Below are 25313 nucleotides of genomic sequence, written 5' to 3'. Positions count from 1 at the left end.
GGGGGAAGCAGCCCTCGGCCAGCAGCCGGTAAATGTCCTCGAACCTGCTGCTGGACGACTCGGCCGCCACCACCACCTCCTCCTCCGCCACCTGCAGCACCGACTCCATGGACAGCACCGACGAACCGGGACCGGCAGCGGAACCGGGAGCGCGGTCCCGACAGCGGAGGCTCTTAGGGATCGTCTACAAAGTACCCACGGCGACCCTCGGCGTTCCGAGCGGACCCAGCCCCGCAGCCTCAGCGCCCGTTCCCGGACACCGCCGCCGCCGTTCCCCCTCCCCGGCTCCTCCGCGGTCTCAGCGCGGGGCCCGTGCGCTCCGGACGCGCCCGAGCGCTGAGTCAGGCACGGGATGGAAACGGGGCCTTGCTAAGGGTTGGGGCAGCGAGGGGGGAGCCTGCGGGGAAGCGGCATTTCCGCAGGGCCCGGCAGCGGTGACGCCACCGAGATGTCAAAAAAACCCGAAACAAACAAAAAAAACCCAGCGTAAACCGGGAGGAAACGGCCGAGTTTCGCGGCCTCTCCGTTTTAATCCGCGTTCGGAATTTGCCGACGCGCCCTCACCGCGGCCGGAAGCGGAGCCGTTTGGCAGAGGGACCTGCGCCCGGCGCACCGCCCCCGACGCGCCGGCGGGAAACATGTCCGCGGCCCGGCCGTTCCTCTCCTGCGCCTGCTTCTTCACCGATAACATCTTCCTGGGCCGCTACGGGCTCCACGTCCGGTACCGGGACGAACCGCAGCTCCGCCGCGACTACGGGCGGGTAACGGCGGGACGGAGGGCACCCCTCACCCGGTGGCGGCTGCGGAGGCCGAGGCCGGGCGGAGGCTGACGGGCCGGGTGTGTTGCAGGCGCTGCGGGACCGGGGCTGCCGGAGCGAGGAGGAGTTCGGGGCCGTGGTGCGGGAGGTGAGGGCGGCCCCGGCGGGAGATCCTGAGAGAGGGGCCCGGGGAACCGGAGCTTCACGGGGAGAACCCCCTGAGGCGGGGTCTGTGCCCAGGAGGGAGGGGGAAACCCCCATCCCCATCCCCCCCGCCCCGGCTTCTCTCAGGGGTTCGGTTCTGGGGTTTCTGCTGCCCGTGGTTCTGTGCCCCCCGCACACTGCCAGGCAGATATTGGCTTTTTGGGATGTCCATAAGCTCAGGGGCAGAGAGAAAAATCCCCCTGGCAGAGCCCTGGGTGGCTGGAGCCACCATCCCCAAGAGAGCCCCAGGGCAGATCCCAGCATCACAGAAATTTGGGGTTGGAAGGGACCCCGAAAGATCTTGGGGTTCAAACCCCCCCCTGCCAGGGCTGGGTCACCTCCAGCAGTCACACAGAACACATCCAGGTGGGGTTTGAATGTCCCCAGAGATTCCACAACTCCCCTGGGCCAGGGCTCTGCCATCCTCACACTGAAAAAATTTCTCCTCGTGTTCCTGTGGAACCTCCTGTGCTCAGGTTCTGATCCATTTCCCCTTCTCCTGTCACTGGGCATCACGGAGCAGAGCCTGGCACCATCCTCCTGGCTCTCTGCCTGGATCAAATCTGAGCCTGGGCAGAGACCAAAAGGAAAAAAAAAAATTCCCCAGTGGTGCCAGGGCTGGGTTTGTAGTGGCAGCAAACACTGTAATTAAACACATCATGGAAATGGCCCCCTGCCACTCCCCACCTGCTTTGGGTCAGCTTTTTTAATTTTATCTTTCCTCAGTTCCTTTTGAAAAGTGCCTTGAGGGTCCTACAGAGCTCCCAGGAGGTCTGCAGGGGGAAGGAGACCCCAGAACCTGCCCCCAGGACACCCCTCAGGGAGGGATCTGTCTGTCTGTCTGTCCAGGGACAGATCTGTCACACAACCCCCTTCAGTTTCACCTGACACTGAGAGGACAGACAGGTTCTCACAGGGATCTTTGGCATTAAATGATGACAGCACTGATTAAAGCTTGATTCTTTTAACAGGATATTATGGTGAAGGTCCAGAAGGACCTATTAATTATTAATAATTAATAATACAAAATTAAACATCTTTCACGGGGGGTAATCCTGGGTGCAGCCCAGGATTTATGACCAGATTGGCACAGGATTGCTGCAAGCAGAAGCAGGGAATGAGCAGCAAACACAAAGTTTATGCTGCAGCTTAGGATTTATAGATCCTAATTTATAATTTCTAATCATTTAGAATCTTAACTCTCCAATCATCTGGACCTTCTGCAGAATGGGTCAGATCTTAGCACACAGCTTCCTGTGTCCATATCACAGGCATAATGCACACTCCAAAATCATATAAAAAAAAAAAAAAAAAAAAAAAAAAAAAGTGGGATTCACTCACTCAGTGCAGGAGGCAGCAGATGCTGGGGGAGTTGTTCCTTGCCATGGAGGTGTCACAGCTCTGATTGTGCAGCAGCAATTCCAGCCCAGGTTCCCCACTCAGGGCTTGTGGCTGAGTTTACAGAGCTCAGGGTGCTGTGACACTTCCTGCTCTGTGACAAAGTCACTGGGCTGGGACCTTCAGGGCTGCCAAACCTGGTGCCCCAGGCCCTTGAAGCTGGTAGGGAGAGGAAGGAGGAACCAGTTGGGTTCATCTGCTGCCTTCCCAGGACCTTCAGAGCCTTGGGAATGAGATAAAGGACCTTGGGAATGAGATAAAAGGGATGAACCAGGGACCTGTTTGCCTTTTCAGATGGCAACACCAGCCCAGGGGTGAGGAGCAGGGGGTGCTGCTCACACTCCCCTTCCTTCCTCTGGCTAAGGAATGTGATAAACTCCTAAGGAATGTTATAAACTTCATCTTGTGGGGGGTAATTAAATGGGAAGAGCTGCCTGAGTCAGCTGCTCCTACAGCTGCTCCCTCTGGAATGACATTAGCACTGAGCAGTAATCCCTTCAGGACAGGCCCCATCCCAGCAGATGTCTTTATTTTGGACAAAGCTGCTTTGTCAGGAGATAAACCAGAGCCTGGGCTGGCAAGACATGAGGTGTCAGAATGCCTGGAATGGCTGAGCCCTCCCTGCTCTGCCTGACACATCCCTGGAAAGGCTTTTTGGGGTTTTTAAGCCATCCATAATGGGACTGTGCCTCAAATCCCTCTTAGGCACTTGGCCTCTCAGACATTTATTGGATTTGTCTCGACTACAGAAAAGCAAAGGCATCCACTCTGCCTCCCAGAGGTGCCCAGAAACACAAATACAACTGATCTAAACCAATGAGGAATTGTTTTGTGACCCCCTTTGAGTTTTCTTTTTGATTTTTTGACTTGCAGGTTGAGGCAGAAGTGCAGAGAAGGAGGGAGTTGATTCAGCACTCAGTGGCACGCAGAGCCATCATCTCCAAGTGCTACCAACCAAAGCACCCAGAGGTCCACGTCCTGCAGGTAGGCACCATGCTCAGGGGCTATTTTGCCCCCCAGGACTTGCCCAGCAGTTTATTTTTGCTCTCTCTTATTTTGTTCCCTCTCCCTGAGTGTGCTCCCAGTGCTAGAGCTGGGCTGAATTAAAACCGAATTTAAAAAAAAAATAAAATAAAATATTTTTAGGCCCACACAAATTAAAAAAACCCCAAACCCAACAAACAATTAACACCAAGTCACAGCCTGTTAAAGCTGAATTAAAAACTTGGGCAGTGTGGTGTGTTCTGCAGGCAAGGTTCTGCCTGGCTCTCAGCTGAGTGAGGGTTGCTCTGGACTGAAGCTGCACCAGGACCTGGTTCTGGGCTCAGGGATGGAACCCAAAGCACTGCAGCAACCAGGGGTGCTGAAATCTGGTTTTCTGGGCTGAACACACACACTGGGGGCTGCCAGCTGCCAGCTGCTTGCATGCAGCCCCCTCCCAGCAGGCCCAGGGCAGCCCTCGTTGTTGTGGGATACTCAGATTTCCTCATTTTCACCTTTGGTTTTTTCCTTGCCTTTTCCTTTCCTTCCCAGCTGGATAATCAGCAGGAGCACACCCAGAAGTTGGCACAGGTTTTCTGATCCCTTAGCTACAAATTTTGCTGCTGAGGGAAGTGCTTGCAGCAGGGGCTGCCCCTCTGTTGTGCTCAGGCTGTAACAAAATCCTAAATCCAGGAGGAAAAACTTTGCACTTCCCTGTTGGGAGGCCACAGGGTGAGCCAAGCTCTCTCCTGTCATCCTAAGGATTAATCTGGCCAATTATCCTTGGAAAGCCAGCATCAGAACCAGCTCACCTCAGCCACTAAGAAACCCCCCAGTATTCTGCATTTCCTGCCACAGAAGGACCCGAGTGGGACCCTGATCTACACATTTTCCTGTGTCCATTTCCCCCCTTGGGCTGTAAAAGACCCTGCAGGCTAATTGTGGTTTTCTTTGTTTTTATCACCCTTGGTGCCAGGATTCATTCCTGGCCCCAGATTTTCTGGAAATTGTGAAGTACTGCACATCACCTGGTGCCCATCTCCATGGCCTACTGAGCTACCTCGAGTCCTTCTCAGGTAAAAAAAAAAAAATTAAGGTAAAAAAAAAAAAAAAAAAGGTAAAGAAAAAGTCAGGTTAAAAAAAAAAAGGGGGGGGGAAAAGTTAGGTAAAAAAAAAGGGGGAAAAAAAAGTTAGGTAAAAAAAAAGGGTGAAAAAAAAGTCAGGTAAAAAAAAAGGTAAAAAAAAAGTCAGGTAAAAAAAGGTAAAAAAAAGGTAAAAAAAGGTAAAAAAAGTAAGAAGCAAAAGGTAAAAGCAAAAGGTAAAAAGCAAAAGGTGAAAAAAAAAGGGAAAAAAAGGTAAAAAAAAATGTAAAAAAAAAAGGTAAAAAAAGGTTAAAAAAGGTAAAAAATAAGGTAAAAAAGAAGTTCAAAAAAAAGGTTAAAGAAAAGGTAACAAAAATGTAAAAAAAAAAAGGTAGAAGAAAGGTAAAAAAAAAGGTAAAAAAAAAGTCAGTCACCTCAGAGCTCTGCCCCTGCCATGGCAGCTCCTCTCCAGCCCTTTTTTCTTCCCCAGCTCAGGTTTGCAGCAGAGCTGGGACAAGCAGGGTGTTATTTCCTGCTCCAGCAGGGTTGGGCAGCACTTGTGCTCTGGCTCAGATCCTGTTCTCTGCTTTTCCCACCCCAGGCTGCTGAGGGCTCCCCCGAGGCTGCAGCAGGGATGGGGTTTGGTTGTAGCAGAACCTCACAGAGGCTGCTGGAGGAACAGGAACACTCCTGGTAGCCCGGGGAGTTTGGTTTTCCCCTCCCCAGGTGCTTTTACCCTGCCAGACAATCCCAGCTGGTGTCTCAAGGAGCTGCAGTGTAGATTCCAGACTTTTAAAAACAGAGCTGGGTTTTCAGCCTCCCTGGAGGCATCAGTGAAGCTCTCTCCTTACCAGAAATGCTGACAAAACGCAGAGGGGAAGCTGCCAAGCTGCCTCCTTTCCTCAAGACAAAAACCCAGACAGGGATGGTGAGGTTCTGCAGGGCTCTGGGGTTTGGCTCAGCCCAGTTCTCCAGACAGAGCCTTTCCACAGCTTCCATCCCCTTGATTCTGAGCTCCCCTCACACAGACCCTGAGAGCTTCACCTGCCCAGGCAGCTCCAGGGGCCAGGCATTCCCAGAAAGTTGTGAATCCCCTAAATGCCCTGGAATCTCCTTTTTTCCCAGAGGCTGCTTCTGGGCTGCCTGTGAGGAGATGTTGATTCCCCACCCTCCTTCCAGACCCTCTCAAAACCATTTCCTTGGCACCCTCAGGAGTTTAAATCAGTGCCAGAGCCACCAGCTGGATGGGGAAACCTGGAAATGAGGGGTGGGAAACATAAAAACCAACAAATAGATCCCAGAGCTGATCCCAGGGAGAAGTTCCAGAGCTGATCCCAGGGAAAGGTCCCAGAGCTGATCCGAGGGAAAGGTTCCAGCCCTTTGGTTCCCAGCCCAAAGTGCAGCCCATGGCTCCTGTGTTCTGACTGACCCCAAGGCAGTGCCAGGAGACTCTTGGATGTTTTTTTTTTCCTTCAGGATCTCCCTTCTCTTGACAGATAAAAGGATCTACCGGCTCCCAGTGTTCACAGAGGAATTCTGCCGAACCTTTGTGGAGGAGCTGGAGCACTTCGAGCAGTCTGAGATGCCCAAAGGCAGGCCCAACAGCATGAATAATTATGGGGTAGGGCTCAGGAGCTCTCGTGGTGCTTTAGGGGGCGGTGTTCACAAGCAGACTCTTCCCTAAATCCCTGTACTTGGAGCAAAGCCCCCTCGGGGTGAAGGGAAGGAGTAACAGGGAGGAAAGGGCAGGGGAATGCAGGGAAAAGGGGTGGGAGCTGCTGTCTCAGAGCAAGAGCACTTTGTATTCAGGCCAGATACCTTGAAATCAAGGAGTCAGCTTTGAAAGAACACTCACCTTTTGATCTTGCCATTTTTTCCCATCACTTTCCACCCTAAACCTTCCTTTGCCTGTAGCTGCAGCTTTTGCTTTTCAGTCCCTTACCTGAGCAAGCAGCAGGGTTGGAAGAGAACAAGCGTGGCACTCAGCTCTTCCCATCTCCTCTCTTTGGGACAGGTTTTGCTCAACGAGCTGGGGATGGATGAAACCTTCATCACACCCCTAAGGGAGAAATTCCTGCAGCCCATCACAGCTCTGCTGTACCCTGACCTGGGGGGCTCTTGTCTGGACAGCCACAAAGCTTTTGTTGTCAAGTACTCCCTGCAGGAGGATCTGGATCTGAGCTCTCACTATGACAATGCAGAGGTCACCTTGAATGTTTCACTGGGAAAAGAGTTCACAGAAGGCAACCTGTACTTTGGGGATTTCAGACAGGTACTGAGCACATCCCTCACCTGACCCTGAGTCACTTCTCCACTGCCCTCCCCTCACACCCCTCCCAATTTCAAGGCATTAACTGTGTTCTGGAAGATAATTCCCTTCTGACAGCCAAACCATTCTTCCTTTTTAAAAACACCTTGGTTATACCAGAGCCTTTTCTGCTCCAAGCTTGTCAGCAATATGCAAGCTATTTACAGGCAAGTTGAGGAGAGGACAGAGCCTCCTGTTGTAGCAGAAGCTGAGGTGCCCCAGACCAGCTGGGCTTTTCCAGCTGCAATAATGAGCAGAGAGGTCCCTGAGAGAGAGGGAAGAATTTAATTTCAGGTGAGACTTAACCCTAAACGTGCAGCCCCTGTTTCCTGACAAAAGAGGGGTGAAACACCCTTATTCTGGTGAAGAAATAGGGGTTTAGGTTGTCTTTAAATTCCCCCTGGACCTGGCACTGTGTCTCATTGAAAACATTTTTACTGAACTGTTGCCAAGGCCCTGCAGCAGGGGCTGCATTTCAGGGGTGCTGTGGGTGCTCTCCATGCTCCAGGGGCTGCATTTCAGGGGTGCTGTGGGTGCTCTCCATGCTCCAGGGGCTGCATTTCAGGGGTGCTGTGGGTGCTCTCCATGCTCCAGGGGCTGCATTTCAGGGGTGCTGTGGGTGCTCTCCATGCTGCAGAGGTGCCAAGTGTCACTTCTGAGCTCTCTTCTCCTCAGGGCTTTGCACTTTTAACACTGTTTCCACCTCCCTTTCTCCCAGGATCCTACCCCAGTGCCAAAGTACATAGAGATCCAGCACGTGGGAGCCCAGGGGTTGTTCCACCGAGGAGGGCAGATCCATGGAGCACTTCCCATTGCCTCTGGGGAACGTTGGAACCTCATTGTTTGGATGAGAGCCTCTTCCATCCGGAACCAGCTCTGCCCCATGTGCAACAAGAAGCCTGAGCTGGTGGCAGCAGAAGGGTTTGGGGATGGTTTCACAGAAACCCTTGAGGACCAGGAGCCCCAGCCTGCTCATCCCTGTGCCTTGTAGCAGATGGAAGAGCTTGGTTCCTCCAGTCCCAGTTCCTAAAGCTCCTTTCCCACCCCACAGCAAGTGATGGATGCAGGAATCATGGAAGGACCTCGGTGGGGATGGGATGTGGGCCCAATCCTGCTGGGTTTGAGAAGCTTGGAGCTGGGATACAGGCTCATGTTTGGGCTGGAGAACTGCTTGGAAGCCTTAACCCCACTTCCCTGCTGAGGCCCCACGGGTGTTTCCAGGTGCAGGGGGAGGACACCCGGAGCTGCCTGGGGCTCTGTCTGCAGCAGTATCCCAGGGGAATGGTGCAATAAATCCCTGTGCTTCCTGCTTCCCTGCTCTTCTCAGGGATTCCTGTGCCCTGCCAGGGGAAGGGGAGAGCTGGTGTTTGCTGGGTGGGGGTGAGGGATCTGCTCAGCAGGAGGTTGGGAGCAGCAGGAACAGCCCAGGGTGAGTGGGATCCCTGGGGAGCCATGGAGGGAGCTGATCCCATGGGGGGGGGGGGGGGGGGGGGGAGGAGTTTCTGAGTCCTTCACAAGTTCTTTGGGACAGAAATTGCCTTTCCACAGCTGCCAGACTGCCTAAGGAAAGAGAAAGGGGCTGTGGAGCCAGCAAGAGAGCAAAACTCCCCAAAAAACCTCCTTTGAGTGAAGGGAAATGGGGAGAATGGGACAGAGCCCGCTCAGCTGGGGACATCGTTAATCAACCTCCTGCCAGCCGGGGCACTCGGAGCTGCTCTCCCCGTGTCCCTGTCCCAGCCATGACCCTTCCTTTACCAGGCACCATCAGCTCTTCCCTCTCTCCCCTTAATTAGGCCCCAAAAATTAAGGGAGAATCCAGACCCGGGCCTGGCGGCTCCCGGAACTAAAGAGCGCGGCTCGGGTGCCGGCCGGAAGCCGAGGCGGAAAGGGGGAGGCACCAGCGCGGGGCGGGGTTCAGGCGGGTTCGGTACCGGTGGGTTCGGTACTGGTGGGCTCGGTGCCGGCCGGGCCCGGTGAGTCCCTCCCGCTCCTTCCCCTCCTCCTACCCGCGGCGGGGCCGTGGAGCGGGATGGGGGCACCGCGGGTGGGACGGACACGGGCGGGGGGGGCGAGAGGGGGGGTAGAGAGGCTGCGGGGCCGCGCTCTTAAAGGGCCAGCGCACCCCGGGCAGGTTCTTAAAGGGCCAGCGCACCCCGGGCAGGTTCTTAAAGGGCCAGCGCACCCCGGGCAGGTTCTTAAAGCGCCAGCGCACCCCGGGCAGGTTCTTAAAGGGCCAGCGCACCTCGGGCAGGTTCTTAAAGGGCCAGCGCACCTCGGGCAGGTTCTTAAAGGGCCAGCGCACCCTCTGCTGAGCTCCGAAAGGGCCAGCACAGCGCAGGGAGAAGGAAGGGGCTGCCCCATCCACATCCAAGAGCCCAGGGGAAGCCTGGGGGGGGGGCCAGGAGCAGCCAGGTGTGGGGTGGGAGGAGGTGGAACCACCCGAGGTGCTGCCAGGGTGGGTTTGGGGTCGTCTCTGTCCCGGCTGCTCCTGGCTGCACCCAACTCTTCACCCAGAGATGGAGCAGAGCCAGGGCCCAGGTGCCTCCCACCCAGGAGAGCTGCTGGGGGACACTCACCCTCGGATGCTTCCCCTGCCCTTAATTCTTTCAGTCGTTGTTGTTTCTCTGGTTGAAATTCCCCTCCGGAAATCCAGCAGAGTTTTGACTCCCTGAGGAGCAAATCAAAACCTGGGGGTGATGAACGCTGCAATCATTAAAGGGGGGTTGGGAGGAAACATTTCCCAGCGAGTGCTGCTGGGGTCAGTTTGTTGTTTAAATTAATGAGGACATAAATCATGCTGCTCTCTGGCCTGGGGCTGCAGGACAGGGATGGCAGCTCAGGGCATAATCTGTTTTCTAAAAGCAAATTGGAATATTAAAAATTCATTCCTCCCTTTGGCTTGTGCCTGCTCCTGGCATCTTAAATAATGAGGTGATTGACTCCACCTTCAGCCTGGGGAGGACTTTGTGTTCTCCTGACTGTTGCTGAACCATCCAGCACCCCCTGACAGGATCCATCCACGGGTCCTGTGTCCTCCAGGTGTATCCCAACCCCCTGGCTCAGCCGTGATCTTGGGCCCCTCCCTTGTCACATCTAGGGACAGAGAAAAGTGCAGGGAAAACCTGGTGGGGGGTTTTCCTGCTGGAAGGTTTTCCTGCTGGAAGGTTTTCCTGCTGGAATACCTGCTTGATGTCTGTGAGGACTCCCTGGGGACATCCCTGCTGGGCCCAGCTCTCCCCTGAGGGTTCTGTCTTGGGGGGTTGGTGAAATTTGGATTGTCCACAGATTTTGGAGGGTGAGCTGGGAGCTCAGTGAGGGAGTATGACAGGAGATGGGTGTCCACGTTTGGGATTGAAGGTTTTTGGGGCTGAACAAGGGTGGTTTGCCCCCCCAGCACTGATTTACCCCCTTCCCTCCAGGGGCTGCCCCACGATGGCACAGGGAGAGTCTGGGAAGCGATCGCGGAGCAGGAGCAAAACCAAATCTGGGAGCAGAGAGGAGAGGAAGGAGAAGAAAAGAAGGAAAAGCAGCAAGGATTCACACTGGGACAGCAGCTCTCCTCCCAGGAAGCGAGCCTCAAGCTCACACAGACACAAATCCAGCTCAGCAGCAGCTGGAGAAGGTGGGGAAGGGCCTGAGGCCCCACACTTGCACCACATTTTTGTGGGGTTGGGGTCTCTGCCTCCAGCTGCATCAGGGTCTGTCACCTCACTGTGCATTTTGGGTCAGGTTTAGTCTCACTCTGCCCCGTGGGGAGCCCTGCACCTCCTCTGGCTGGTCTGGCACTGTGGTTCTGTTGTGTGGGTGGCACAGAGGGGTCTTTGCCTGTCATTTGTGGCTCTGCTCAGCCAAGAGAGAAACCAGGCTGGGAGGGGGTGCTCTGAGCTGCTCTGCTCAACCTCTTCTTCTGTCTTGCAGAAAAGAAGAAGGAAAGAAAGGACAAAAAGAAGAGGAAGGCAAGTTCCTCTTCTTCTGAGACATCTTCATCCAGCAGCTCCTCCTCCTCTTCCTCTTCCTCCAGCTCCTCCTCTGGTGACTCCAGTGACAGCGACTCCAAAAGGAGGAGGAGTCGGCACGGCAAGAAAAAGCGACTGAAAGGGAAGGACAAGAGGAAGAAAAAGAAGAAGAGAATAAAGAAAACAAAAAAGAAATCAAAGGAAAAGGCTAAGGAGGAGAAAGCCAAGGAGGATGTGATGCCTGGCCCCTCCCTGGAGCAGTGGCAGAAGGAATCTCTGGTGGACTCTGGGCCAGGTAACAGTGATGTTTCCCTCCTGCTAAAGCCAGGACACAGAAAGGTGATGCTGGGGGGGAAGACACTTGAATGTCACCCTTGCTGGGACCCCAGGAGGTGTCAGAGGGAGCAGAGATGTGCACAGCAAGGGGCTCCAGGCTCTCCTCCCCCCTGCCTCCCCTGCTCACCCTCGAGCACACCAGGGAAACACGAGGAGCCACATCCTTTCATTTGTCTTTAGATGTAGTTTATAGATGTGAGCAGGGAACAAAGGTGCCAAAGGGAGGGACACGATCACCAGTGACAGGATGGGAAGTGTCCCTTCCTTTGTGGGGGTCATCACTGGACCCTGGACACTGGACACTGGTGTGGCCCCTGGCTGTGCCCCAGCAGCACAGCTCTGAGTGACTGATGTGCTCCAGTTTTGACAGATGAACAAAAATCCCGAATCCAGGCCATGAAGCCAATGACCAAGGAGGAATGGGATGCAAGGCAGAGTGTCATAAGGAAAGTTGTGGATCCTGAAACAGGGAGAACCAGGTATGATCCCCTGGGGAAAAGAGAGGTGGGTTGTCCCTCCCCATCCCTCCTGAGCTGCTTCCTCATCACAGTTCTCCTCCTGTGAGACCTGGTTTAACTTACCTGGAAAGGTTTGACACAAAATTGTTGAATTGTGCTGGAGCTCCCTGCAAGGGGCACCAGGCAGGAGCTGTGGGGTGCAGACACCAGAGCTGGAGGCAGCAGGGTTGTTCCTTCTGCTGACAAGGGCTCAGCTTCTTCCCATCCAATGGGACTCCACAGCCAGGTGCCAGAGGTGACAACCACTGTGTCACCCCCCCACTCACCTTGCAGCTCTGAAGCACCCAGCCCTGGTTGGCTCCTGGGTGCAGTGTGTGCTCCCCTCAGGCTTCCAGACAAACACTCAGCCCAAAGTTTCTTCAGCTGCCAAATAGAAACGACCCAGAGAAACTGCAGCTTTCCAGCAGGCAGCAAACATCATGCTGGAGAGAATTGGGTATGACAAGCCCAGGCTTAAAATAGAAGGCAGCCTGCAGGGCTCTGGGAGGTGTGGACCAAACGTTGGGCCCCTGTCAGGCATGTAATGAAGACAATTAAATTTCTGTTCATGTTTGGAGGTGTGAGCCACCTCCAGCACTGCTTGGAATTTGCTCAGCAAGATGCTCCCTGGTCTGGCTGCCTTTCAGGCCCAAACTGGGTCCCATTTCTGAACAGCTCTGCAGTTTCCTGGGGCAGCCAGAACCAGACCTGAACTTTGTGTGAAAAAAAGAAGTTTTTTTTCAGGGGCTGGGGCTGCTGCTGCTGACAGCAAAGCTTCTGCAGATGGGGGGGTGGCAGGAGGTTCCTTTATTGCAAGGGTTTTCTCCTGCTGTGTGGAAGTGGGACCAGCTCTGCATGCAGCAGCTGATGCCCACAGCCTGGGACAGGGCCCATGCTGGGGGATGCTGATTTCCCAGACCTGTCCTTGCTCCAGTGTGGTGACATTGAGCAAGGGAAAAGCCTCCCGTGCTGGATATGGCCAAGAAATGGCACCTCAGGGGTGGGTGGTCACTGGCTGTGCCTCAGCTCAGCCCCTGCTCCTGGACACTGACAGGAGGTGGTGGCTGCAGGGCTGAGCTGGGGCTGTGAGCAGCCCTTGGGGTGTAGGTCAGTACCTTCTGTGGCTGGAGAACACCTTGACTGGTGGGAACTGGGCAGTGGCCCTCACAGCTCCTGGCCCCGTGCTTATCTTCCAGGCTCATTAAAGGAGATGGAGAAGTCCTGGAGGAGATTGTCAGCAAGGAGAGACACAAGGAGATCAACAAGGTAACAGGGACTTAACCACCAACCTGAGCTGCAGCTGGGGACCTGCTGCACCCCACAGTGTTTCTTGCCTCTCTGGGGACCTCTCTGACTCTTACCAGACTGAGCCTGGCAGCTCTGGTGCTGGTCCTGGTGGTCCTGGTGGTCCCTCATTCTTATGAGCACCCATGTCTCTCCCTCCCTTTGCAGCAAGCCACCCGTGGGGATGGGCTGGCCTTCCAGGTGAGGACAGGGATGCTGCAGTGAGCACATGGGCTGTGCCAGGAGCCTGTCCTGCTGCCAGTGCCAGCCCAGGAGGGAGCCTCTGTCTCTGGACCATGCAGACAGCACCAAGGATGCTTCCCAGGGTCTGTTGGCAGCCACTCTGTAAGTTACTGACTGGGAAGGAGAAAGATTTTAATGCTTCGGCTCCCAGCAAGCAGCTTCTCCCCTCCCTCTCCTGTCTGGGGCCTTGTGGTTCCAATGCACTTGGACCTGTTTGCCCCAATGGACCTCTTGAGGCTGGAGGAGCTCAGTAGCACCCAGGGGATGAGCTCCAGAGGTGCTGCTGCCCCTCAGCTCTGGATTTTGGTGGGCAGGAGGGAGCCAGTGCTGCAGCCAGGCCAGGGAATATGCTGGGGCTGCAAAATACCCACCTGGCACCTCTTCCATTCAGGGGCTGCTCTTGGTCCCTTCTCTGTGTCCCCCAGACCCCTCACACTCCCCCAGCCCTCTCAGAGCAGCTGCTGGGAGCTCTGCTGGGGCTGCAGCTCCTCCCCACCACCTCCACCCCAGGGAGGAGCAGCTCAGGGGTGGTGCCAGGGGAGCACTGGGCTGCGGGGTGGTTTTGTGCTTTGCTCTCTGTTCCTGCATGCAACGTTTTGTCCCCTCCCTGCTGGGGAGCAGACAGCTGGCCTGTCCCCACTGCAGAGTCCATAAACCTGCAGCCTGTCACAAAGAAAAAAGGGACAAGCAGGTTAAGGGACAGATGGGTGCTGCAGGAGTGACCTGTGCAGAGGGTCTCCACGTCCTGTTGGTGGCTGTAACCCCATTAAACTGGCGCCTGCTCATGCCTTGGCTTCTGTGATTTGTCTGTTTTCAGGGTCTCCCACCCCCCCAAAAAAAAAAAAAAGGAAAACAAACCCACAACCCAAACAAAAAAAAGCAGACAGAGAAGAGCCTTCCTGTTTCTTTAATCTGTGTAAGTCACAATGATACTGTACACAAAGCACACCCAGGTGTTGGAACGATGCACTGACAGCAAGGAGGAGAAGGAAGTTGTACAGAAGGTTTGTCACACACAAGCAGGTGTCAGCACAGCACTGTACACACAGGGGCAGAGCCAGTGTGGCCACTACCCTCAGCCATGGCCCCTCCAGTGGCTTCACACACACACACAAACACACAAACACTCACACTCACACTCACACTCACACAGCTGTTACCCTGAAAGCAGCTTTGTTTGTGTTGGTTTTTTTTTTTTTTATAAAGAAAAATATAAGTAACGTCCTCAGAATATAAAATCGACAGTTGGGGGGGTATCAACAGGCGGAGGAGGGTGTTGAGGAAGGGGAGGGGGCTGTAAGGCTTCTAGAACTAACAGGAAATGCAGCAGACGGTGGTACCTGAAGGAGGGGCTGCTACAGCGAGCACGGCGGCTGCTGGCGGAGCGGGGCTTTGTTAGTGACCCTTTGGCAAGTTGTTACTGCTCTGGGCTCGCCTCTCAGACACTGTAAACTTTTTTTGGTATTAGAATTTCACCTCAACTTTCACCAAACCCAGGAAAACAGCTCAGAGGGAATGTATGGGCTCTTCTTGTTTTAGTGTTTTGGTTTTTTTAAAGGGACGTCGGCTCGAAAGTCTGTAGTGCAGTAAGACAAAAAGCTGCTTTTTTAAAAAAAATAAAATAAATAAATCTGAGCTCATTCCCATGGAAACAATTTAAAAAAAAAAGAAAGGCTGAGGCAGCCTGCAGAGCAGGGGCTGCCTTGTGCTAGTGTGGGAGGACAGGACAGGGCTGTGGCAGGAGCACCCCTGGCTGCCCAGACACCGTCGAGAGGAAGGAGTACAAGAAACTTCCTAATTTTTTTCCTTTCCAAGCAAACAACTTATTTGTCCCAAAGATAAATCAGGTCTGTAACCTGACAGTGCCCCTTTAGTCAGGTTGGAATATACATTCAGTCTTTCCCTCACTGCATCCAAAGGTGTCGAGTCACAGGCATTTGCTTTCCAAACCAGCTCAGAACAAAAGAGTTTTTAAACACAGAATTAAACTATTGCTGTTGTTTTTGTGAGTGAGGAGCACGTTGATCTTTGCTTCAGATAGATGAGTGCCAGATGGGGGCAGCTGAGGATAGATGGATGCAGACTCTGATGGACTGAATTGGTGGAGGAAAAAAAAAAAACCACAAAACCCAAACCAAACAAACTTATTGGCATATTTCCTGGTAACTACACCCACCTCATCTGTATTATTGCAGCAATAAAGGTTCTGCTCTACAATTGTTGCTCCGTGTTGGATCCATACAATGGCAACAGATGGGGGGCCAGGGAAGGGACCTGGGAAAGTTTCAAGAAGCTCAAGAAAGGATGAGGAGAGCAGTGCTGTGATTGTCAGACAGGTTAGGAGCTGTTTAAAGCATGAAGTGATGGAGAGGTGAGTAGAATATTGCACTTCTGCATTCCTTGACAAGTTACATAAAACTTGGTCCATAAAATAATTGCTTTGTACATAATGCCTGAACCAAAAAGCTACATTTTTAAATATTAATAAACGCTGAAGGTTCCAGTCCCTCCAGACATAATTTTTTCCTATACATAAATAAATAACTTTCAGTTTTTATATATCCTCTTTGTATGTTGAACATTTACATTCACCTCTGTTTTACAATATCTATACATAAGGAAATGTGAACATCTCATCAGCATTGGAAAACGTACAGAACATGCCCTGGTGATGGACTTGGAGGAAAGCTGACTTTTGCAAAGGCCATATCCAAATTTGCAGAAATTATTTTGCTGTTTGGTTTGGTGACTTCACAAGGATGGATTGTGGCTTGGCTTCCTACTCAATTGGCATCTGATAGAACATTGAACTAACGAGAAGCTGGGACAGCTCACGCTGTTTTGTTTTTAAACCCCCTCAGCTCTGGGTGTACATTCAGAGAGTGTTGAAAGAAAGGGAAGTCAGTTTGCAGTGACAAAAGTCATCAGATACATTCTGTCACTGAGCAGTTACCAAAGAGAAGTGGTCCAGCATTTTGCAAGACGTGGGAGAAGCAGCGGGCAGCACCGGGCAGCGGGTGCGAGCGCTCCTTGGCTCGGATGCTGTCGGCAGCTCCAGCACTGTCCCTCCTCTGCCTCCGTTTGGAGGAGGCCATGACCAGGTGAGATTTACCCCTTGGATGTCTGATGAGTTGGGTTTGCCTACTGTGGCCCAGAGCCAACGAGCAGAGCAGTGTTCACAGTGCTGTGTGTCTCAGTGCGGCCGTCCTGCACTTCGTATTGAAACAGGTAATAAAACCAAGCAGCCCAGTCTAAAAAAATTCTTTTGTTTTATAAAGAAGATCCTCAGAAGTAGAAAGTGATATAAAGACAGGGAAGTGTGGTGGGGGGAAAGCGGGGTTACACAGAGCTGGGAGGACTAGAAAATCTCCACGTGAAGAGGCCAACTGGAGTCTGTAAATGGGCACCCTGGGGGCTGCCCCCCTGCCCCAGGAGGTGTGTGCAAGGAGGGACCCGGGCTGACCCGGGACAGGACTCGGGGGCTTTTTGGCAAGCCCTCACTCTAGGCACTGTTCTCCTTGGCTGCTGTGGAGCAGTGTGCTCCCCTTCCTGTACCACACACACCTCTTGGTGTCCCTGGGGACACCAGGTGACAGCCACTGTGTCACCTGCCCACGGGCAGCTCCCCCTCTGCCACGCAGCCCCATCCCCGGCTCATCCAGCAGCGCACAAACCGTTGGCTCAGGCACATCCACTGGGAAACACACCAGGAAAATTAAGATATGGCCTTAAGCTTGCCTGACATTGTTGTCACACTTCCTTACAGTCTCCTTACTGCTGGAAAAACTTCTGCACAATTTTTTGTTTGTTTGTTTCTTTTTTTAAATATATACATATATTTATCTGTATAGTGTGTGTGCAGATGTATCTCTGTATAGATACCCACACACACACCCTGGCTTAGCAATAGTTCATTGTCATGCACTACAAACACTTGGGTGTAGCTACATGAGATGGTAACAGGTTTCCATTCTAAAAATCATCAGTGCAAAAAACAATGAGGTTTTACAGTTCAGTAACTACAGGTAAAAGAAGCGAGTCTCGTTCCCATGAAATCTGCTACTGAACTTGGAGAGGACCTGGGAAGAAGGAAACATCTCAGGAGTGGGTGTTGAGAGTCAGACCCTGCATCTGGATGAGAAGAACTGCACTGCTATCTAGCTGCTGAGTGCCTTCAGCTGCTTCCAAATATATGGTGGTTACTTTTGGAAATGATATATATAGAGAGAGCAAGAATATTTGGAGACTTTAACAGCAAATTAAGTGTCTGAGGTTTGTCACAGCTCAAACAAAATAGCTTGTATTCCTCTTTTAATAGGTCAATGCATTAAGTTCCATCGGCTTCTAAAAGGTCTCTTTAAAAAATAACAGTAACAACAACAACCCCACTTTTCTTGGGCACGGATCTGCTGACATTCTGCCTCTCCCAACAGCATCAACACAACTTTATGCCTTGCCCCTGTACGTACTCCTTGAGAAAATGGCTGAACTTGAAGCTCTTTGAACAGGTAAAGCTCTCGGGTGCTCTGCCTGGCACAGCCCCCAATAAATCCCTTGCTTGGAGCTGGGGAAACACCGTGCTGAGAACCCCCAAACCCACCCAGGCACCAGCAGAACGCCTCAGTCCGACTGCTGGGACAACCAAGAACGAGGTCCCCAACCTCATCCCCTGCTCCTGTGGCTCTGAGGACAGCGCTCGGTCAGGCGGAGCGATGGCTGACAAGGCAAGGAGGCACAAATTTACAGTCACTAAACCTGGATAAGAGAAGGAGGCAGGAGAGAGCGCCATTGTCACTCGGAATTTCATCACCCTGAATTTCCAGCTGTTCCTCGGGCTCCTGCTGCACAAACCTGACGCTCCCGCAGCGGGAAAACATCCCATCTCATCCCAGAACACCCCGGTTTTATTAGAGTAGCACCATATTTACCCTTCCAGCCCGTAACGCCGGCCTCGTCCCTCTTCCCTTTTGTCTTCTCCTCCGCTGGCTGCAGCCAACAGCTCTGCCCTCGGCTACTTCTGCCCCAGGAGGCCGGATTCCGGCCGGGACGCCGCGCTCCTGCCCCAGCACCCCGTGGCGATGCTCATGCTTCTTTGGCTGCGTTCCCTGTCCCTCTCCTTGTCGCTCTCAGACTGGCTCTGGGTGCGCTCGGGGCGGTGGCTGCCGCCGGTGGCCGAGGGTTGTGAGGAGATGGTCCTCAGGAGATGGTTCCTCTTGCGCAGGAACTCGGCCTGGCCCGGCAGCCCGAAGCTGCCCTTCCGCAGCGCCATGCGCGCCGTGTTCTTGGCGGGCCGCGAGCGGTGGTTGTACTCCAGCTGGGAGAGGTGGGCTGCATAACCCTCTGTGATGAACTGCAGGGCAAAAAAACAACAACAAAAAAAAAGGATGAGGGAAGGTGTTAGGGCAAGGTGTTTCCCTCAGAGCACCGTCAGACAAAAGGTGTTGGATGGGGTGGAGCCACTGGGACGGATGCTGGCGCGCGGGAGAGTTTCTGTCCTCTAGGCAAACGCCAGCTTGGGCACTCTAAAGTGAGTAAATCATCATCTCCCTCCCATAGAAACAGCTCCAGAGCTGGGATAAGCTGGCTCCTACCTGACACTGGCTCTGCAGCTTCTTGGTGGGTCGGCCAACGATGTAGATGTGGGTGGGGGGGAGGCTGATGGAGCTGTACACAGAGATGTCCTTAGTAGATCCATACGCTGCGTGGATCCTCATGTGGAGCTGTGGGGAGAGACAGCAACACAGTCAGAACGTGTGGGCACCCTGTGCTGCTCAACAGGCAGAGATTTTTATCTTTTAGACAGCATTTGTGAGAATCTCAGGTCAATAACTTCTGGGTAATGTGCTGGGGATGTTCACAGACCAGAACAAGAGGAGGAACAGCAATCCCAAAGGAGTTCTCTGTGTGCTGATCCACGGACTTTCCTTGAGCTCTGTGGGGGACAGGAACACTCCAAGAGTTAAGGAAGGGGCTTTTTCTGCTGTTCCTCTACTTGCCAGACAAAGAAAACCTTGGTTTATCTGGAGCTTTTCTGCAGCTCTGGGCTGAGTGACATTAAGACCTCCCTGGGGTCAAATTCTTGGGAAGAAGCAGCTCCTTGGAGTCTCTCATCAAGGCTGTGTGGTGCAAAGCCATTCTGCAGCAGCTCCATGCCCTCTCAGACCTCCTGGTTACACCACGGGCAGCCAGAAAGCCACCAAACAGGTGAAAAAAGAGCACATGCGGGGAAAGGAGGCTCTGCTGCCTCTGTTCTATTAAGTATTCGGCATCAGAAGGCCGAGTAAGGAAATGGAGCAGAGCAGAGATGCCACAATTTAACAGCATAGACACTTTGGTAGAGCAACACAAGGATGAAAAGAAAATGAACCAATTAATCTTCCACTGCAGGTAACATTGTTGCCAAGAACCTGGTGCTGAGGGGGGCATGGGACAGGGAGCAATCTAAACCCAAGGTATGGCTGTATTTCAGCAGACCCAGGCTTACATCTGTGATGAGGGATTTCAAGAAGTTGGCTTTGTGCCGCAGCGGGTCGTGGACGAGCCCATCGCAGAAGGAGACGATGCCATGGGGGAAGTTGTGCTGTGCTAACCACGCCACCACCCTCTGCTTCTGCATGTCTGGGCGGCCCGTGACGTAGATAATGAGGTAGCCAAGGTCTTGCCAGTGCCTGGAAGGAAAAACAGAAGTCAAAGTACACCAGAGAAAGTCAAGGTAAACCAGACAGACCGCCCCGGGTCTTGCCGCTCACCTTACGACATCGACGGCTCCGGCGCGGACTTTGGGGTCGCTGCCCATGATGGACACGCTGGCTGCAAAGGAGCCATCAATGCTGAACACCACAAACTCTGTCCCCTTTGGCAGGACTGTGATGTAGCTGTCTGCATACGTGTGGTCACCCCTGGAAGGGATGTGGGTATTTAGAGGCATCGAGACACACAGGTTCTTTCAGAAGGTATCACCAAGGCCTTTAGATCACCCAAACCCAGCCCAAAGGCTCTAACACTGAGGTCACACCAAGTTACAGCAGTGAGAGGTGCTGCATGAGGTGTTAAAGTGGGGATGAAAATAGTACTCTGGAGCCCTGGCATCAGTAATGCAAAAAAATTCCTCCCAGAAAACCATTGCTGGATTCACCACTGAGAAGATGTCTCCTCCCCTTTTCAGAGCTCAAGAACAGCAGCAGGAGCTGAGCTAGAGCCTCTGCACTCTGAATTATCAGAAGTACAAAGTCCTGTCCCTCAAGGACAAGTTTATGATCTTTAAAATGTGCTGAATGGTGCAGTTTTGGAGATGACCATGGGCCATGCATCTGTGATGCAGAAGGCTTGCTCCTGCAATGGGAGCTCCATTACCATCCTGCTCATGACGGAGCAGTCAGAATAAAACAAAGATTTTCCTCTTAGAACACAGATGCCATTGTGCCTCTTGCTGGCAAACCAGGCTGTGGAATTCATCTTTTGTTCCTCTAGCAAACTGGGCCCTGGCACCCCCAGGTACCTCACCTGACCACCATCTTGACGGGGTAGACCCCAATGCCCAGGCGCCGGTTCTCGGGGATGACGTAAGAAATCCTTCCACTGCTGTTGCTGATCTCTGTGTCAAAGTACACCCACTCTCCTGAGGGTGGCTGGGTCATGATGTGAATGTCCACCTGTAAGACAGCAAGGCTGGGTCAAACAACAGCATTAAAGACAGTGCTGAGTAGAACAGGACCTCCCAACCCAAGCCCCTCTGGATGGCAGCAGGGCTGGGGCTGCTTCCACGCTCTGCACTTCACAGATGTGAGCTCAGAAGCACCCAAACATCAGGATGCTGGAATGAAACCTGGCCCTGATGGTGAAGACCACCATGATGAAGGCTCTCCCTGGTAGGAGGCACCACACAAGTCTCAGCAGGGGAACCTGGCCATGATGCAAAGGTAGCAAACCCCATCAGGGACCAAGGGAACACCAACCAGTGCCCAGCTCTGTCCCTGTCCCCCCCCAGTGTGCAACCCCCATAGCAGACACAATACCTTTTCTCCTGTGAGTGTGACCATATCTAGGGGACCATACATAAACCTTCCAGTTAAGGTCTGGGGTCCATCTTCATTAGCAATGGCATCGTTTATCCTGTGGTTGGCTGTGACATTCTGTGCAAGTCAAGAGGGAAAGGAAAAATAAAAAAGTTTGCAGAGCTGCACAGCCTCTCAGGGAATGCCAAATACAACCAGTGGAGCACGGGTGTTTGTGATGTTCCCCTTCTCTTCTCCACCCACAGATCTCAGCTTTGGAAAAGCATTTGATCTGTGGAAGAGGTGCCCACACTGATGGGGTGGATATGAGTGGGCATGGCCAAAGAGACAATTTCCTTGGCAGTCTGTACATCAGTCCTGACACTGGCTCTGAACTTCCACACTTGGGATTTCCAATGCAATGCAAGCAGCTGCCAGAGAAACCTGCTGACATTGTTTCAGCTCTAGCAGTGAGTTGCCCTCTTTCAGGAATCAGAGACATTTCCTGGGAGCGAAGGGCATTTACAGAGCAGGCAACTTGCACTTTTGGACTTTGAAAGATGTTCAGTCCCTTTCTCTGACCCACAGCCAACACTTTCTGTGTTTTCCATAAGCCCAGTGCCAAGAGGAGACCTCGCCGGTGCAGACCTTTTGGGTTGCTCTTCCACAGATCCATCAGTAGGACAGAATCACCAATATATCCCAGTCGTGCAATGTCATCTCTGCCATGGACAGACACAGGCACCACCCTGGCTGCCTTCAGTGCTGCACCTGCAGCCCAACCCAAACCCACCCTTACCCGGAGCTTCACGTGTGTCCTCTTGCGGAGCCACTTTTCCCGGGGCTTGGAGGGGGTGAAGACAGACACCTCCTTCCCATCCAGCTCCAGAACACTCGAGTTCTCGTGTCTCATCACCTGCAGGGGCACAGAGCCCATGGAGTCATCACCCACCTGCACCAGGACCCCCTCCTCCTGCCCTTCTGCACCCCTGAGTAAGGGCAATGCCTGGCCAGATGTGGCCCGAGTTCACCTGCCAGGTGTTGAGCTTGTCAGCTGCAGGTGGCCAGCACTGACTTAATCCTGGCTGGAACACAGGTTCTTTAGTTTGTTAGGAGGTACAAAACTGACTCAAACACAGCAGGACAAGCCCTGAACTCCAATATCTCCCATTTCTCCAGGCATTCATCAGTCTCTTCCAATGGTCTTTGAAGGACCACTCTCCTCCTCTGAACACCTGTCTCCTGCCACAGGGATAGAAAAGCAGGGACCTGGAAAGAGGAGGATGAAATTCTACCTAGACTGCTCACAATTTCTAGAAGGTAAAAGGAGGAGTAACAGCCAAAGGTGAGGGGACACCTCAAAGACTGCTGTAAGAGTGGGAGATGACCCTACACAAATAACTCCAAAATTGGGAGTAGTCCTCAGTGATCTCATCCCACCAAGAAATTAAGAAGCCTCTAAGGTGTGGGCTCTTTTACAAAGTCCTGAACATACTCTCTGTGGCCAGCAGCTCTCCAGCTGACCTGGGCTGTAGTGGTCTGACCCAGGCGCCAGCTCACTCTGCAGAGATGAAGCTGTTTTTCTTCCAGAGAAATGGAAAAAGGACCCCAGGGAGGATGAGCCTGCTCGGGAGGGAGTTCATGGAAATCCAAAGTAAACAAAAGAAGAAGTTTTACTGAAAATTATTTAAATCAGGAATCTATTTTGAGTCCTATTTGGACTTGCTGTAACAAGATTTAACCTTTGGAAGCCAAGCTATTCACCAGCTTACTTTTACATTTTGTCCAGAGATGGTTTTCAGAGGCAATTAGAAACAAGTCCTTATTAGGGGAAGAAGTGGCCTGGTGCTCTGGAAGGACAGCAGGATGATAGGGGATGAGGAAAACCCTGGACTCAAGGCAGAGACAAGTGAGTAAAGACAGGCATGGGGTGTTGCCAGACCACCAAGGCAGCCCCCAGCAGGCTTTGAAGGGATGGAGAAAATCTGAAGCACCACGCTGTGCTACAGACCCAGGTTTGGGCTAAATCCTGACTAATTGGCTATTTCTTGAGCATCTTGTGTACAAGACTGGCATGACTGTTCCCACTCAGGAGCAATTAAGGATCTCTCTCTCCAGCCCTGTGGGGCTGAGTTTGGTGCAGGGCTAGGGTTTCCCAGCAGGTGATCCAGCAGTGTGTGCAAGCACAGAGAGGTCTTGCTGGGCTAGATACAGCCCAGGAAGAAAGGGGTTCACTGGATTCTTGCTGCCACCAGCACTGACAACTCTGTTGTTTATGGTTCCCACATTATTTGGAAGACAGCACTGAAAGAAAGTTTGCCAACAGAATCAGAAATAATTGAGAGCTGCAGTAGAGGAGGCTGGAAGGGAGTGGGGACAGCTGAACAGCTGAGCTAACACAAAGCAAACCCAAGTGCTGAAGTAGGCAACACGATCCACAGAGTTGCTTTTAGTTGTGTTTTTGTTTTCCAGCTCCAAGCTCTATGTACAATTCCTTGGGGGTTTCATACTTTGAAAGGCAAACAACTCCCCCGCATCACCAAGGGACTGAGGGAAAAAATATTTCTTTTAGGGAAAATGCATTTTAAACAGTAAATTTAAATCTCAAGCCAAATGTATGTTAATGGAATGGGAGGTGTCAGACTCCAGACACCAGCAATCCCATTTACCTATCCCCAGGAGAACTGCTTTGTACTGGAGGAATGAGGACTAAATCCTAATGTGGTGACGATGGTCGAGTTTCTAGGGGAGGTCAAAATAACTTAAGTCAAAATGGAGAACCCAGCTCTGCCTATAAACTCATGTCAATCTCATACAAAACTACTCCTTTGTTTTTACTGTATTTTGTGCAATTTTTCTTTGTACATCAAAAAGTTCCCTTTAAGTTTCAGGCCTGAGATCCAAACTCACACACACAAATAGCTCACTTCAAGAAACAAGGGCCACTGGCTTTTGCTACTGGGATCTGACAGCAAATGACCCTGAGTTCACTTCATGGCTCCCTGGAGAGCCCATCTGAAACCTGCTCCACTGTTAAAACCCCCACCCAAACTGCCCAGGTGTGCCAGCACATCTTTGCAGCTCTGCTACCAAACACAAAACAAGGGAAGAAGATGGAGCAGCAGCAGCAAAGGGTATTTTTTCATCACTATGTGTCGAGCAAGAGTTATGGAAGGTGCAGTGGAAAAAACAAAGAGCCCAAAATACTTTTCAGCAGAAAGATGACCCAAGGGTGAGTGGAGAGGACAACCATACCTGTCTCAGCAGGAAGGAGACAACGTCTGTGGACTCCCAGTAGCTGGCGTGGAAGAGGTGCGGCAGCGCGACGGTGGGGAAGGCGGTCAGAGCATCAGGACAGTAGAGAGCATAATCAATCCTTTTGGTTCCCCACCACTTGGTAGCAACTAGAAGCAAAAGATTTGTTCAGACCAAGCAGGTTCCCACACGTGTGGTCACTGTGACAGTATTTGGAGGCTCTGGTTCCTCGCTCCAGGCACACCAGGAGGTTGCTCCCTGGCTGCTGGAGACGCTGAGAGGGAACAGCTGCCCCAGGGCTCAGGGTTTGCTCAAACCAAAGGAGGAACTCAAAGGAGCACCAGCACTTGAGCTCCTTTATTTAAGGAAATAGGAAGGCACTAGAGGGCAGGTATTAACTGGCTGTTACCCCAGAGTCTGGGGAAGGGATCCAAGGCTCATGTTCAATGAACCCAGGAACCCACATGCCAAAACGTGAGACAGAAATGCATCTCCCTGGACCTGGAGGAGGAAGGATTTGTGCTGTGCCAACCACAGGACATGCCCAGGCCACCTCCAGCCCTGCTTCCAACTCTTTTAGTTTTCACCAAGAAACAGCATCCAGATATTGGTCACACTGCAGAGGATCTGAATACTGGGAGCCCATGACAGGCACCACAAGGCAGGGTACATGGCACATCCTACCAGGACTGGCAGCCCCCAACAAGTCCTCCTGGGGTACCATGTCACAGGGAACCAAGACATTGAGCTCAGAACCTGCAGTGGGTTAACAAAAGTACCTGGGAGCACCAGGACTTCATGACTGGGTGTTGAAACACACACTGGGATGTTGGGTGGGAAAGGTTACAGACATGCAGAGGAGTTTTTCCCCTCACACACGAGTGTCCAACAGCCACTGACACCACCACACTTCAACACTGCCCTGAACTCTGCCCACACACTCATCCTTTCTGACAGGAAAAGCCTCAGACCCTAAAGGTGTGGGCTGCTTCCCTAGCTGTGAGGAATCCTCAATCC

The 25313-nt window shown here is 52.6% G+C and overlaps 3 protein-coding genes across 11 annotated transcripts in view; 2 read left to right on the top strand and 1 right to left on the bottom strand.

The window, feature by feature from the left end:
* The first annotated feature begins 541 nt into the window (after positions 1 to 541).
* On the top strand, positions 542 to 8043 carry OGFOD2 (2-oxoglutarate and iron dependent oxygenase domain containing 2). The gene is made up of 7 exons (XM_071763727.1): positions 542 to 761; positions 850 to 906; positions 3234 to 3344; positions 4318 to 4417; positions 5920 to 6044; positions 6438 to 6695; positions 7450 to 8043. The coding sequence occupies exons 1-7, from the start codon at positions 639 to 641 to the stop codon at positions 7720 to 7722; spliced, it is 1047 nt and encodes a 348-aa protein (XP_071619828.1). The 5' UTR covers positions 542 to 638; the 3' UTR covers positions 7723 to 8043.
* A 483-nt stretch (positions 8044 to 8526) lies between these two features.
* On the top strand, positions 8527 to 13832 carry ARL6IP4 (ARF like GTPase 6 interacting protein 4). Its single transcript, XM_071763732.1, has 6 exons — positions 8527 to 8704; positions 10151 to 10353; positions 10650 to 10982; positions 11385 to 11502; positions 12717 to 12786; positions 12973 to 13832. Exons 2-6 carry the CDS (start codon positions 10164 to 10166, stop codon positions 13027 to 13029), a joined length of 768 nt encoding a protein of 255 aa, XP_071619833.1. The 5' UTR covers positions 8527 to 8704; positions 10151 to 10163; the 3' UTR covers positions 13030 to 13832.
* Positions 13833 to 13938: 106 nt separating this feature from the next.
* Positions 13939 to 25313, bottom strand: part of PITPNM2 (phosphatidylinositol transfer protein membrane associated 2) — a 127522-nt gene continuing 116147 nt past the window's right edge. For 8 of the 9 annotated variants that reach the window (XM_071763717.1, XM_071763708.1, XM_071763715.1 and 5 more), the window contains 8 exons: positions 24297 to 24445; positions 21841 to 21957; positions 21063 to 21179; positions 20551 to 20699; positions 19797 to 19946; positions 19532 to 19715; positions 18639 to 18767; positions 13939 to 18397 (listed from right to left, as the gene is read on the bottom strand). In XM_071763717.1, the coding sequence (XP_071619818.1) occupies positions 18059 to 18397; positions 18639 to 18767; positions 19532 to 19715; positions 19797 to 19946; positions 20551 to 20699; positions 21063 to 21179; positions 21841 to 21957; positions 24297 to 24445 (1334 nt within the window). In that variant the 3' untranslated portion in view covers positions 13939 to 18058. Of the gene's footprint in view, positions 18398 to 18638; positions 18768 to 19531; positions 19716 to 19796; positions 19947 to 20550; positions 20700 to 21062; positions 21180 to 21840; positions 21958 to 24296; positions 24446 to 25313 lie in introns of those variants that run through there. The other variant, XR_011729785.1, reaches the window with a different exon arrangement.

Source organism: Heliangelus exortis, chromosome 19 (genome assembly GCF_036169615.1).
Source record: "Heliangelus exortis chromosome 19, bHelExo1.hap1, whole genome shotgun sequence".
In the NCBI taxonomy this organism is placed as follows: domain Eukaryota; kingdom Metazoa; phylum Chordata; class Aves; order Apodiformes; family Trochilidae; genus Heliangelus; species Heliangelus exortis.
The sequence above is the reverse complement of the archived record's forward strand: the minus strand, read 5'-3'. Positions and strand labels throughout refer to the sequence as shown.

Bases quoted from the DNA above. Each gene is read 5' to 3' on its own strand.
- OGFOD2 (XM_071763727.1), top strand. From the start codon at position 639: ATGTCCGCGGCCCGGCCGTTCCTCTCCTGCGCCTGCTTCTTCACCGAT. The intron at 3,345-4,317 runs GTAGGCACCATG...CCTTGGTGCCAG, and splicing joins CAGAGGTCCACGTCCTGCAG to GATTCATTCCTGGCCCCAGA. The intron at 4,418-5,919 runs GTAAAAAAAAAA...TTCTCTTGACAG, and splicing joins CTACCTCGAGTCCTTCTCAG to ATAAAAGGATCTACCGGCTC.
- ARL6IP4 (XM_071763732.1), top strand. From the start codon at position 10,164: ATGGCACAGGGAGAGTCTGGGAAGCGATCGCGGAGCAGGAGCAAAACC. The intron at 11,503-12,716 runs GTATGATCCCCT...CTTATCTTCCAG, and splicing joins CCTGAAACAGGGAGAACCAG to GCTCATTAAAGGAGATGGAG. The intron at 12,787-12,972 runs GTAACAGGGACT...CTCCCTTTGCAG, and splicing joins GACACAAGGAGATCAACAAG to CAAGCCACCCGTGGGGATGG.